Genomic DNA, 14,303 nt, shown 5'->3' on the forward strand with positions numbered 1-14,303 from the left:
TTAACGTCAGCTGACTAAATTTATACACATTTCTGTTGTATGTTTGTACTGTGAGTTATTTGGTGCGTAGTCATTATCAATTTGTGAATCAGTCATTTTCATATTTATTAAACATCCATTCACTGAAAAATTTTAAAGTCTATAGTTGTCTTAATTTTTTGTGTAAATATTTACAGTATGAGTTGCTATCAGATGTAAAAAAAAATTTACAGTAACATGGATATTCTCCTACGTTTTTACTAATGTGTAATATAAAATAATTGTTTCCTAGGCACAATAAAAGATAGAAGATTGTTTATGCATCACGTTTCTTTAGAGCCGATTACCTGTGTACCCTTTTGGTAAGACATGTTTAAATTTTTCTAGATTCAACTAATATAGTATGAGAAAAGTCTGGTTTTTAAAAAATGAACATTTCTAAAAGTAATGATATTAAGAAGTTAATACTTCCCTTTTTGAAAGCCTGTATCAGGATGAACTAATTCTGTACTTTGGTAGTATTTTACAGTGCTGTTCATATGATTATTTTGTTTTTAAATTTTATGGTAAAGTAGACAAACATTTAATTCATTTTATGAATGAAGTGCTAAGGTTGAGAGGAATTAAGAAAGTTGCTCAAAATCAATTAACAAAAAGATTACAGATATTAAAAATATCCTTTTACCTCTCCTCTCTCTCTAAATCTTACTGAGAGTACTAAGATAATTTTCTTAATGTATAATTCCCAAGGACAATGACCAGAAGAAACAACAACAAAAGTTTAGAAGCCAAAAATATGAAGGACTTGTAAGCATGTGAAAGCTAAAACCTGACACTAGAGCAAACAGAGACACTTTCCCCTAAAGAACCTGAGAAAGATTCAAATTGGCAGCAACATGTACTTGTGAAGGTGAAGTAGAAAATAGGAAGATTAGTTGAAATTCTCTTTAAGAAACATCTATATTTCGTCCCCCACTGCAAATAGGCGGTTATCCTTCTGCCAGGAGATCAGAAGTTTGTTTTTTTAAAAAGACGAATTCAGAGAATTCTGAATTGAAGCTGGACTAAGGGGAGGGGACACCAGGCACAATTAAGGGAAAGATACTAAAATGAAAGAGTAGTTAAAAATCTGTATATCAAGCAGTGAAACCTAGCCTCCTTCCCACACTTGGTTCCCAAATTCTGGCAGGCAGGCCCACTAGGCATGAGACTGGAAGATTTTTTTATCTAGGGAATATGACTGGCCCAGTACAAAAGACCAAAGAATACTGACAGTTGAGGATTCTCAGATGAAACAGTATAGCCAGTCATCAGACAGTAAGTCAACTGTTGACACGCACAGAGCTTCCATGAAGCTACTTAGTGCTTCACTTTTAAATAAGAAAAGATAGTCAAAGATAATTAGTCATTGGAAGAAAGCTACTATGAAATATAGTCGCCAAAATACAAAATCCATACCAGAAAGGAACCCAGAGGAAATAGATCATGCAAGGAGAAGAAAACTTCATAAAAACTTACTAATATTCTTAGATAAGAAAAGAGAATACAGCCTTAAAAGAAGAACAAGTTGCTATAAAAGGCTCTTAGAAATTAAAAGTATGATAGCACAAATAAATTAACTCAGTAGAAATAGTAGAAGAATAATGAAAGTTCCCAGAATACAGAATAAAATGACAAAAGAGATGAAAAAAGTATGAAAAGTCAATCCTGTGAGTCTATCATCTGAAAATACAGAGTTTGAGAAGCAAGGCACAGAAGAGAAATGAAGAAAGAAATTTTAAAATAAATATGTAATTTCAAAAGTTTTACTAGTATTAAAGGACGTGAGTTTCCTTAATTAAAAGGGCTCACTGACTGAGCACACAAGTAAAAATGACCCACAGTAAGGCACATTCTTATGAAATTTTAGAATAATAGAGGCAGACAGGAACCTTAAATTCATTAGAGGGGGGAGAAGTTAGGCTTTAAATTGTTCCAAGTCATAATAGTATAAATTCTCTTATCAATGATGGAATCTAGAAGACTGTAATCTTATATAATACAGAGCAGTGCCTTCAAAATACTGAGGAAAAATGATTTCCAGCCTAGAATCTGAATTAAGTGTGAGGGTAGACATTTTCACAAGTGAAGTAGTAAAAGATCTCTAGTGTACTTTTCTCAGGAAACTAACCAAAACAAATGCATAAACCAAGAAGGAGGAAGGTATATGACTTAAGAAACAGGAATTCAATATAGAAGAGAGGCAAAGGGAGCTCTCAGGATGATATTGAAAGGAGATCCCAGAGTTGTAGTTGTGTTAAGTCTAGAAAGGCAGCTAGACTGCTTTGGAACTAAAGAAGATAGACTTTGGAAGAGTTTGCCTTCAGGATAAAAATAAAGCAGTACCTGCATGTTTTAATGTATCAGGAAACTTCTTAGAAAGATGGTGAATTGAGGCCAGGCATGGTGGCTCATACCTGTAATCCCAGCACGTTGGGAGGCTGAGGTGGGTGGATCACTTGAGGCCAGGAGTTCAAGGCAAACATAGTAAAATCGAGTCTCTACTGAAAATACAAAATTTACCCAGGCATGGTGGCACATGCCGGTAATCCCAGCTACTACGGAGGCTGAGGCACGAGAATCCCTTGAACCTTTAAGGTGGAGGTTGCAGTGAGATCACACCACTGCACTCCAGCCTGGGCGACAGAGTGAAACTCTGTCTCAAAAAAAAAAAAGAAAAAGATGGTGACTTGAACATACCCATCTACTTTGTTTGCCTTCCAAACTTTTACCACAACGTCATTGGAGACACACACACACACACACACACACAAACAAGGAAAGTAGGAAATAACAAAATGACTAAATTTCTCAAAGCATGCAGAAGAAAACTGATTAGAAGCTGGTGGTGGGGACAGCAGAGAACCAATGATTTTACACTCAAGTCTCAAAAGCTTGGAATTGGCTTCATTTCTTTTTTTTTTCTTTTATTTATTTATTTTTAAAATATATTTTATTGCACTTTAGGTTCTGGGGTACATGTGCAGAACATGAAGGATTGTTGCATAGATACATACATGGCAATGTGGTTTGCTGCCTCCATCCCCATCACCTATATCTGGCATTTCTCCCCATGTTACCCTCCCGAAATCCCTACCCCCCTGCTGTCCCTCCCTTGGCCTCCGCAACAGACCCCAGTGTGTGATGCTCCCCTCCCTGTGTCCATGTGTTCTCATTGTTCAGCACCCGCCTATGAGTGAGAACATGCAGTGTTTGATTTTCTGTTCTTGTGTCAGTTTGCTGAGAATGATGGTTTCCAAGTTCATCCATGTCCCTACAAAGGACACAAACTCATTGTTTTTTATGGCTGCATAGTATTCCATGGTGTATATGTGACACATTTTCCTTGTTCAGTCTATCATCAATGGGCGTTTGGGTTGGTTCTAGGTCTTTGCTATTGTAAACAGTGCCACAATGAACATACCTGTGTATGTGTCTTTATAACAGAATGATTTATCATCCTTTGGATATATACCCAGTAATGGGATTGCTGGGTCAAATGGAGTTTCTAGGTCCTGAGGAATTGCCACATTGTCTTCCACAATGGTTGAACTAATTTACACTCCCACTAACAGTGTAAAAGTGTTCCTATTTCTCCACATCCTCTCCAGCATCTATTGTTTCCAGATTTTTTAATGATCGCCATTGTAACTGGTGTGAGATGGTATCTCAAAGTGGTTTTGATTTGCATTTCTCTAATGACCAGTGATGATGAGCATTTTTTCATATGTTTGTTGGCCTCATATATGTCGTCTTCTGAAAGTGTCTATTCATATCCTTTGCCCATTTTTGAATGGGTTTGTTTGTTTTTTTCTTGTAAATCTGTTTTAGCTCTTTATAGATTCTGGATGTTAGCCCTTTGTCAGATGGGTAGATGGCAAAAATTTCTTCCCATTCTGTTGGTTGCCAGTTCACTCTAATGATTGCTTCTTTTGCTGTATAAGAAGCTCTGGAGTTTAATTAGATCCCATTTGTCTATTTTGGCTTTTGTTGCCAATGCTTTTGGTGTTTTAGTCATGAAGTCCTTGCCTAAGCCTATGTCCTACATGGTTTTGCCTAGGTTTTCTTCTAGGGTTTTTATGGTGTTAGGTCTTATGTTTAAGTCTTTAATCCATCTGCAGTTAATTTTAGTGTACGGTGTCAGGAAGGGGTCCAGTTTCTGTTTTCTGCACATGACTAGCCAGTTTTCCCAGCACCATTTATGAAACAGGGAATCCTTTCCCCATTGCTTGTTTTTGTCAGATTTGTCAAAGATCAGATGATTGGATGTGTGGCATTGCCTCCAAGGCCTCTGTTCTGTTCTACTGGTCTATATCTTTGTTTTGGTACCAGTACTATGCTGTTTTGATTACTATAGCCTTGTAGTATAGTTTGAAGTCAGGTAGTGTAATGCCTCCAGCTCTGTTCTTTTTACTTAGTATTGTCTTAGCTATGCGAGCTCTCTTTTGGTTCCATATGAAGTTTAATGTGGTTTTTCCAGTTCTGTGAAGAGGGTCATAGGTAGCATGATGGATGGAGATAGCTTTGAATCTATAAATTACTTTGGGCAGTATGACCATTTTCACAATATTGATTCTTCCTGACCATGAGTATGGAATATTTTTCCATCTGTTTGTGTCTCTCTTACTTCCTTGGGCAGTGGTTTGTAGTTCTCCTTGAAGCAGTCCTTTACATCCTTTGTGAGTTGTATTCCTAGGTATTTTATTCTCTTTGTAGCAGTTGTGAATGGGAATTTGCTCTTGATTTGGCTTTTACTCTGTTGTTGGTGTATAGGAATACTTGATTTCTGCACATTGATTTTGTATCTTGAGACTTTGCTGAAGTTGCTTATCAGTTTCAGGAGATTTTGGGCTGAGACAATGGAGTCTTCTAAATATACAGTCATGTTGTGTGCAAATAGAGACAATTTGACTTCCTCCTTTCCTAATTGAATACCCTTTATTTCTTTTTCTTGCCTGATTGCTCTGGCTAGAACTTCCAATACTATATTGAATAGGATTGGTGAGAAAGGGCTAGTGCCAGATTTCAAAGGGAATACTTCCAGTTTTTGCCCATTCAATATGATATTGACTGTGGGTTTGTCTTAAATAGCTTTTATTAGTTTGAGATATGTTCCATTGATACTGAGATATGTTCCATCGTTTATTGAGAGTTTTTAGCAAAAGGGGCTGTTGAATTTTGTCTAAGGCCTTCTCTGCATCTATTGAGATAATCATGTGGTTTTTGTCTTTGGTTCTGTTTATGTGGTGAATTATGTTTATAGACTTGCATATGTTGAACCAGCCTTGCATCCCCAGATGAAGCCTACTTGATCGTGATGGATAAGCTTTTTGATGTTCTGTTCCAATCGGTTTGCCAGTATTTTATTGAATATTTTTGCATCTATGTTCATCATGGATATTGGCCTGAAGTTTTCTATTTTTGTTGAGTCTCTGCCGGATTTTGGTATCAGGATGATGTTGGTCTCCTAACATGATTTGGGAAGGATTCCCTCTTTTTGTATTGTTTGGAATAGTTTCAGAAGGAGTGGTTTCAGAAGCTCCTCTTTGTATGTCTGGTAGAATGCAGCTGTGAACCCATCTGGACCTGGGCTTTTTTTGGTTGGCAGGCTGTTAATTGCTGCCTCAACTTCAGCCCTTGTTTTTGGTCTATTCAGGGTTTTGATTCTTCCTGGTTTAGGCTTGGGAGGGTGCAAGTGTCCAGGAATTTATCCATTTCTTCCAGGTTTACTGGTTTATGTGCATAGAGTTGTTTGGAGTAATCTCTGATGGTAGTCTATATTTCTGCGGAATCTGAGGTGATATCCCCTTTATTGTTTCTTATTGCATCTATTTGAATCTTCTCTCTTTTCTTTTTTATTAATCAGGCTAGCGGTCTATTTTGTTGATCTTTTTAAAAAACCAGCTCCTGAATTTATTAATTTTTTGAAGGGTTTTTTGTATCTCTATCTCCTTCAGTTCTGCTCTGATCTTAGTTGTTCCTTGTCTTCTAGGTTTTGAGTTTTTTTGATCTTGCTCCTCTAGCTCTTTCAATTTTGATGATAAGTTGTCGATTTTGAATATTTCCTTGCTTCTCATGTGGGCATTTATTGCTGTAAATTTTCCTCTAGACGCTACTTTAAATGTGTCCCAGAGATTCTGGTACGTTGTGTCTTCGTTCTTGTTGGTTTCAAAGAACATCTTTATTTCTGCCTTCATTTCATTGTTTATCCAGTCAACATTGAAGAGCTAGTTGTTCAGTTTCCATGAAGTTGTGCAGTTCTGAGTTAGTTTCTTAATCCTGAGTTCTAATTTGATTGCACTGTGGTCTGAGAGACTGTTACGATTTCCATTCTTTTGCATTTGTTGAGGAGTGATTTACTTCCACTTATGTGGTCAATTTTAGAGTAGGTGTGATGTGGTGTGAGAAGAATGTATATTTTTTGGATTTGGGGTGGAGAGTTCTGTAAATGTCTGTTAGGTTTGCTTGATCTAGATCTGAGTTCAAGACCTGGATATCCTTGTTAATTTTCTGTCTCGTTGATCTGTCTAATATTGACAGTGGAGTGTTTAAAGTCTCCCATTATTATTGTGTGGGAGTCTAAGTCTCTTTGTAGGTCATTAAGAACTTGCTTTTTGTATCTGGGTGCTTCTGTATTGGGTGCGTATATATTTAGGATCATTAACTCTTCTTGTTGCATTGATCCTTTTACCATTATGTAATGCCCTTCTTTGTCTCTATTGATCTTTGTTGGTTTGAAGTCCATTTTATCAGGGGCTAGGATTGCAACTCCTGCTTTTTTTTGCTCTCCATTTGCTTGGTAAATCTTCCTCCATCCCTTTATTTTGAGCCTACGTGTATCCTTGCACATGAGATAGGTTTCCTGGATACAGCACACAGATGAGTTTTGACTTTTTATCTAATTTGCTAGTCTGTGTCTTTTGATTGGGGCATTTAGCCCATTTACATTTACAGTTAATATTGTTATGTGTCAATTTGATCCAACCATTTTGATGCTATCTGGTTGTTTTGCCCATTAGTTGCAGTTTCTTCATTGTGTTGATGCTCTTTACCATTTGGTACGTTTTTGGAGTGGCTGGTACTGGTTGTTCCTTTCTATGTTTAGTGCTTCTTTCAGGAGCTCTTATAAGGCAGGCTTGGTGGTGATGAAATCTCTCAACAGTTGCTTGTTTTATTTCTCCTTCGCTTATGAACCTTAGTTTGGCTGGATGTGAAATTCTAGGTTGAAAGTTCTTTTCTTTAAGGATGTTGAATATTGGCCCCATTCTTTTCTGGCTTTTTGGGTTTCTGTCGAGAGATCTGCTGTGAGTCTGATGGGCTTCCCTTTGTGGGTAACCCGACCTTTCTCTCTGGCTGACCTTAGCATTTTCTCCTTCATTTCAACCCTGGTGAATCTGATGATTATGTGCCTTGGGGTTGCTTTTCTTGAGGAATATCTTTGTGGTGTTCTCTGTATTTCCTGAATATTGGCCTGCCTTGCTAGGTTGGGGAAGTTCTCCTGGATAATATCCTGAAGAGTATTTTCCAGCTTGGATTTATTTCTCTCTGTCACATTCAGGTACACCTATCAAATGTAGATTAGGTCTTTTCACGTAATCCTATATTTCTTGGAGGCTTTATTCATTTCTTTTCACTCTTTTTTTTCTCTAATCTTGCCTTCTTGTTTTATTTCATTTACTTGATCTTCAATCTCTGATATCCTTTCTTCTGCTCGGTCAATTCAGCTGTTGAAACTTGTGTATGCTTCACGAAGTTCTCGTGTTGTTTATCAGCTCCATCAAGTCATTTATATTCTTCTCTAAGCTGTTTATTCTCACTAGCATTTCATCAAACCTTTTTTCAAGGTTCTTAGTTTCTTTGCATTGGGTTAGAACATGTTCTTTTAGCTCAGAGAAGTTTGTTATTACCCACCTTCCGAAGCCTGTTTCTGTCAATTCATCAGACTCATTCTCCATCCAGCCTTGTTCCCTTGCTGGTGAGGAGTTGTGATCCCTTGTAGGAGGAGAGGCATTCTGGTTTTGGGTGTTTTCATCCTTTTTTGCACTGGTTTCTTCTCATCTTTGTGGATTTATCTACCTGTGGTCTTTGTAGTTGGTGACTTTTGGATGCAGCCTCTGAGTGGATGTCCTTTTTGTTGATGTTGAAGTTATTTCTTTCTGTTTTTTAGTTTTCCTTCTAACAGGCAGGCCCCTCTGCTGTAGGACTGCTAGAGGTCCACTCTAGGCCCTGCTTGCCTGGGGATCACCTGTGGAGACTGCAGAACAGTTAGGGTTGCTGCCAGTTTCTTCTTCTGTTATCTTTATCCCAGAGAGATACCTGCCAGATGTCAGCCTGAGCTCTCCTTTATGAGGTGTCTCTGAATATATGGGTGTCAGGGAGCTGCTTGAGGAGACAGTCTGTCCCTTATAGAAGCTCAAGTGCTGAGCTGAGAGCTCCGTTGTTCTGTTCAGAGCTGCTGGGTAGGTACATTTAAGTCTGCTGCAGTGGAACTCATAAACACCTTTTTTTCCCAGGTACTCTGTCTTGGGAAGGTGGGGCTTTATTTATAAGTTCCTGACATGCTGCTGCCTTTTTTCAGAGATGCCCTGCCCAGCATGGAGGTAGCCTAGTCACAGTCTGCCAGCAGAGGCATTGCTGAGCTGCCATGGGCTCCTCCCAGCTGCTGTGTGAACTTCCTTACAGTTTTGTTTATAAAGATATAGTTAGAACTGCCTCAATAGTGGCGGTCTTCCTCAGTAATGGCGGACTGTCTAATGGTAGACTGTCTCAGTAGTGGCGGACGCTCTTCCCCCCACGGAGCTGGACTATCCTGGGTCCAGCTGTGCTTGCTGTGGAATTCTCAATCCAGTGTTTGAGATTGCTGGTCTTTGTGGGGTTGGGACCTGTTGAGCCAGCTCACCTGGCTCCCTTGTTTCAGCCCTCTTTTTTTCAGTTGAATGGGCGACTCTGTCTCCCAGGCGTTTCAGGCACCAGTTGAAACAGCTGCCCAGATTTGTGTGAGTTTTTGTGTGGAGACCCGCTATGCCAATTGAAACAACCGTGCTGGAAACTCATGGTGCTTTTCCACCCAGGAATCTTCTGGTCTTTTGGCAGTAAAATCTCGTTTGGAAATGCAGTGGTCACTCACCCTCTGGGTTCTTGCCGGGAACTGCACTCCAGAGCTGTTTCTATTTGGCCAACTTCTGTCATCTCCCCGGCCTCATTTCTTATCTTTAGAATTGGATGGTGCAGGAGGAGGGAACCAAAATGTGGTAAGTTGAAATTATGTTTAAGAAGCAATACTCACCAAGTGCAGGAGCTCACTCCTATAATCACAGCACTTTGGGAGGCCAAGAGAGGTGAATCACCTGAGGTCAGGAGTTCAGGACAGACATCTAAAGATTGTGAAACATCAGAAAAAGCAAAATAAAATAACCAAAAAACAAATTAATGAAAACAGTTTAGAAGAAACATTCAAGGAGAAGAAAAAAAGTTTTTTTTTTTTAAAAACTATAATTTATGAACAGAATGAAAAGAGGTTTATATATACACCTAAGAGTTTAGATGTGAATAAGCAATGAGTACGTAGAAAATAAGCAGATTTTAAAAAATACTACATCAAGAGAAAGCAAAAATTGTAAAGGAAATACACTTTATATACTGCATATTAATACTACACATACTTCATACTGATACACCACATTCAGTTGTAAAAAGTTTTTATTCAGCCCTAATGTAAATATTGAACATTGATAGAATCAAATGCATCGTTTGGGAAGATGAGAGGCAAGAGTGTGTGTGTAGTAAGGTGAAAGTTGTGTTGACAGAACTAAATCTTCATTTTCTGTAGGGGTACTTCAAGAGAGAAAAGAAGAAACATGTCACTTAGGCATAATAGATATAAATATAAAAACATCTAAAATTGTTGAAAGTAGCTACAAAATTTTTTCTAGCTGATAAATTTTAAGCCTAAAAATATCACTGAAATTATTTTAATATTACCTTTTCAAAAGCACTTGTGGAATTGTTGAAGTCACTGAGTTGTATTTCTGGAATGTGTTTTTCAGCTGGTTACACATACATATGTAGAAAGCCAGGTGATTTTTTTTTTCATTTTTATCAAAAACGGTTGTATTAAATAAGAAAGGAAATACCTAGTTATTTACCTGTATATTACCTTAAATTTTGTGTAAAATGAGAGAATAGTTTAACGTATTTAACAACATTTGTTAAAGTATCTGTTCTAACTACCTAGTATATAGTATACTGATGGATATAAAGATAAATAAGTCTAACTCAGATTGCTAGTCTGGGAACCAGACATGAAAAGAAGAATTATGTGTAATATAAATTTTAAAATAGATATAACAAAGTGATGTAAGAACATAGAAAAATTGTGAGCTATTATAATTAAAAGTACTTCTGTCTGAAGTACTTTTCCCATCGAGCTTTCTGTCAGTGGGAAAAGTACTTCAGACAGAATGTAAAGAATGCTTAGTTAAAGAGGGCATTCCAAATCTTGGGATTTGGTTGGTGGATAGAGGAAAACAAAAAGAAATGGTTAGGACCAAATAGGAGGCTTCCTGTATGTCATTTCTGATAAGTCAAAACCTAGATAGGTGATAGGCTGTCTTTGGAAGTTTCTAACAAGAGGCACAAAATAAGATTTGTGTTTTAGAAGTAGGCCAAAGCAAAACTGTTGCAAGCAGATTAATAAGGAAGGTCTTAACCTAGCAAAACAGGTAGAGTAGAGGTTAGAGAATGATTAGGAGATAAATTCAGTAGATTTGGCCAGGTAGATTTGAGACTGGCAAATTATCTTCACTTAGATTTAAATAGACATCTTGAGCATAACCTATAAGCCAAACTCCTCATACTCAAAATATTCTGAATATTTTAAAAAAATAAATTTAAAGAGATCAATCAATACAAGTTTGAGGACAGAAGGTTTATTCATTGTTTTGTATTAGATCTCATCTAGATCACCTATTTGAAGAAATCAGTCCAGCAATTGTCCCCTCTGTCTCCTGCGTCATTAATTTTTTCCTCCATAGTAGATTGTTTTCATCACCCTAAGCAGTTGTTGTACCTCTCTTGTCTTAAAAAGAAGAACCTTTCTTAACTAATCTCACCAGTCCATTTTCTTGCTTCTCTTAAAGCCCAGCTCATTAGAATTGTCCCTACTCTTACTGTTTTCACTTCATCTCTTTGAGTACTCTCCTGAACCCACTCCAGTCAGTCCTTTCAGTAGAACTGGTCCCCTGCTTCTGACTTTACCTCCCTACTCTTCAATGCACGTGCATTTTCAACAAAGAAGCCAGGGGATCCTTTTAAACGTAAGGCAGATTATGTCATTTCTTTACTCAGAATTATTCGATGGTATGCCATCTCAGTGTAGAGGCCAAAAGCCCTTGTCATGGGTGTTCAGATTCTCCATGATCTGGCTGCTTTGCTACTTTTCCAATCTTACCTTCTAATGTTCCCCTTGCTCTCCTTGCTCCAGGCACACTTGTATGTAGGCCAGTTGACATATTTGTCTCTCTGTTTCCTCCCAGTGAAATGTACATACAAAAACAAAATTTTGTCACTGTGTTCCCCAGCAAACCAATGTCTGGCACCTGGTGGGAATTCATTAAATAGTTGATGGATAGATGAATGGGTAACTAAAGGAATAACTTCAAGTTCCAGGTATTCAGGGTTTGGTAAAAGGAAATCTGTAGTTTTCAACAAAATGTCAAGTATGCTGAGACCCATCCCTAGAGAGATCCAAAATGGCTGATCACTAGCAGCTCGGGCTGGTAGCTTCCAGTGAAAGCGCAGAGAACGAGAGGACACCACACTTCCAGACGAATATTTGTTGCTCACGGACCAAGAGATTCCCAGCAGAGGAGCCCCACGGGTCGTCAGGGCAACTCTTGTGGCCGACGCAGCGGTTTTGCTGGCGCCTTAACGCGGCAGTTCTTGGTGCAGAGTCCGGAGATTCCCGGGCAGAAAAGCACCATCAATCTTAACACCACTGTTTTGGCCGGCGCAGTGGATTGCTCAGATTTCGGCACTGGGAATCAAAAAGTTGGACGTCCACTCAGAGACCTAGTTAGAAAGTCGGTAATTACAAAGACGACAGAGGGATAAATATATAATGAAGGGAAGAAACCAGCGTAAAAAGGCAGAGAATACTCAAAATCAGAATGCCTCTCCCTCTACAGGGGATCGCAATTCTTCATCAGTAACGGAACAAGGCTTAATGGAGAACGAATGTGTTCCAATAACAGAAGCAGGTTTCAAAAGGTGGGTGATAAGAAACTTCTGTGAATTAAAAGAACTTGTTCTAACCCAATGCAAAGAAACTAAGAACTTTGAAAAAAGGTTTGACGAAGTGTTAACAAGAATGGACAATTTAGAGAGGAATATAAGTGAATTGATGGAGCTGAAAAACACAACATGAGAACTTCACGAAGTATGCACAAGTTTAAACAGTCGAATTGATCAATCAGAAGAAAGGATATCAGAAGTCGAGGACCAGCTCAGTGAAATGAAACGAGAAGACAAGATTGGAGAAAAAAGGATAAAAAGGAATGAGCAAAGTCTCCAGGAAATATGGGACTATGTGAAAAGAGCTAATTTACGTTTGATAGGTGTACCTGAATGTGATGAAGAGAATGTATCCAACTTGGAAAATACTCTTCAGGATATCATTCAGGAAAACTTTCCCAACCTAGCAAGGCAGGGTAATATTCAACTCCAGGTAATACAGAGAACACCACAAAGATATTCTTCAAGAAGACCAACCGCAAGGCACATAATCGCCAGATTTATTAGGGTTGAAATGAAGGAGAGAATACTCAGGGCAGCCAGAGAGAAAGGTCAGGTTACCCATAAAGGGAAACCTATCAGACTTACAGCAGATCTCTCAGCAGAAACCCTACAAGCCAGAAAAGAGTGGGGACCAATATTTAACATCCTTAAAGAAAAGAACTTTCAACCCAGAATTTTATATCCAGCCAAACTAAGCTTTATAAGCGAAGGAAAAATTAAATCTTTTGGGAACAAACAAGTACTTAGAGACTTCACCACCACCAGGCCTGCTTTACAAGAGCTTCTGAAAGAAGCACTATACATATAAAGGAACAACCAATATCAGCCTTTCCAAAAATATATCAAAAAGCAAACAGCATTAACAATAAAAAATTTACACCAACTAATGGGCAAAACAGCCAGCTAGCATCAAATGCCAGTATTAAACTTATATATATTCTAATTGGATAAAAAGCCAAAACCCATCGGTATGCTGTATCCAGACCCATCTCACATGCAATGATACACCAAGACTCAAAACACAGAGAAGAAGGAAGATTTACCAACCAAACAGAGTAAAAATAAACAAATAAACAAAAAGCAGGAGATGCAATTCTCGCCTCTGATAAAGTAGACTTTAAAGCAAGAAAGATCACAAGAGGCAAAAAAGGACATTACATAATGGCAAAAGGATCAATGTAACAAGAAGAGCTAACGATTCTATAGATCAATGAGACAGAAAATTAACAAGGACATCCAGGACTTGAACTCAGACCCGGAACAAGTAAACTTAAACATTTATAGAACTCTCCACTTCAAATACACAAAACATACATTACCACCTCATACCTATTCCATAAGTGACTACATAATTGGAAGTAAATAACTCCTCAGTAATCGCATAGCATTTCATAGGTTTAAATGAAATACTGGTTGGCTGCTTGTTTGTTATTTTCTTCCCTTATTCCTTCCTGTCTACATCATTAAGTATAATTATTGATATAAAAGAGGTTTTCAATACCCATTACTAAACTGCATTCTAGCCTGGGCAAGAAAGCAATACTCCCATTCTCTCTCTCTCTCTTTCTCTTCCTTTTTCTTCTTCTTCATTCTTTTTTTTTCTTTCTTTCTTTCTTCCAAAATAAAAAATAAAAAAAATTTTAAAAAAATGTCAAGTATTAGGAAGAGCATGTACGCTGAGAAAGGTGATTAATTTTGGACATGTTGAGTTTGAAACAAGTATAAAACATCAAGGTACAGATGTCTGATGCTGTACATAGTATAAAATGTAGGAGTAACACCTAGGGGAAAAGTCGGGCATGAGGATAAAGAATATTTTCATTGCCAGGTGATAATTTAAGCAATGGAAATGACTCACATTAGCCAGGGAAAGTGTCTAAGGAAAATACCCAACTTTGGAGACATTTCTTTTTTAGGAATCAGGAAGAGGTAAAACCAGTAAAAGAAGAAAAGAGGGACAGTGATGGTGAGAATTTTAAAAGAAGGAAAAT

The 14,303-nt window shown here is 37.9% G+C and overlaps 1 protein-coding gene across 6 annotated transcripts in view; it reads left to right on the forward strand.

Moving 5' to 3' along the window:
* The window catches only part of BRCA2 (BRCA2 DNA repair associated), a 95,234-nt gene that overhangs the window by 35,638 nt on the left and 45,293 nt on the right, over positions 1 to 14,303 (forward strand). For all 6 annotated transcript variants that reach the window (XM_012465527.3, XM_012465529.3, XM_012465528.3 and 3 more), the window contains exon 13: positions 272 to 341. In XM_012465527.3, coding sequence (XP_012320950.2) covers positions 272 to 341 — 70 coding nt within the window. The remainder of the gene's footprint in view (positions 1 to 271; positions 342 to 14,303) is intronic.

The sequence above is a fragment of the Aotus nancymaae genome, unplaced genomic scaffold (assembly GCF_030222135.1).
Source record: "Aotus nancymaae isolate 86718 unplaced genomic scaffold, 86718_ANA_hifiasm-v0.15.2.pri h1tg000043l, whole genome shotgun sequence".
Lineage (NCBI taxonomy): Eukaryota > Metazoa > Chordata > Mammalia > Primates > Aotidae > Aotus > Aotus nancymaae.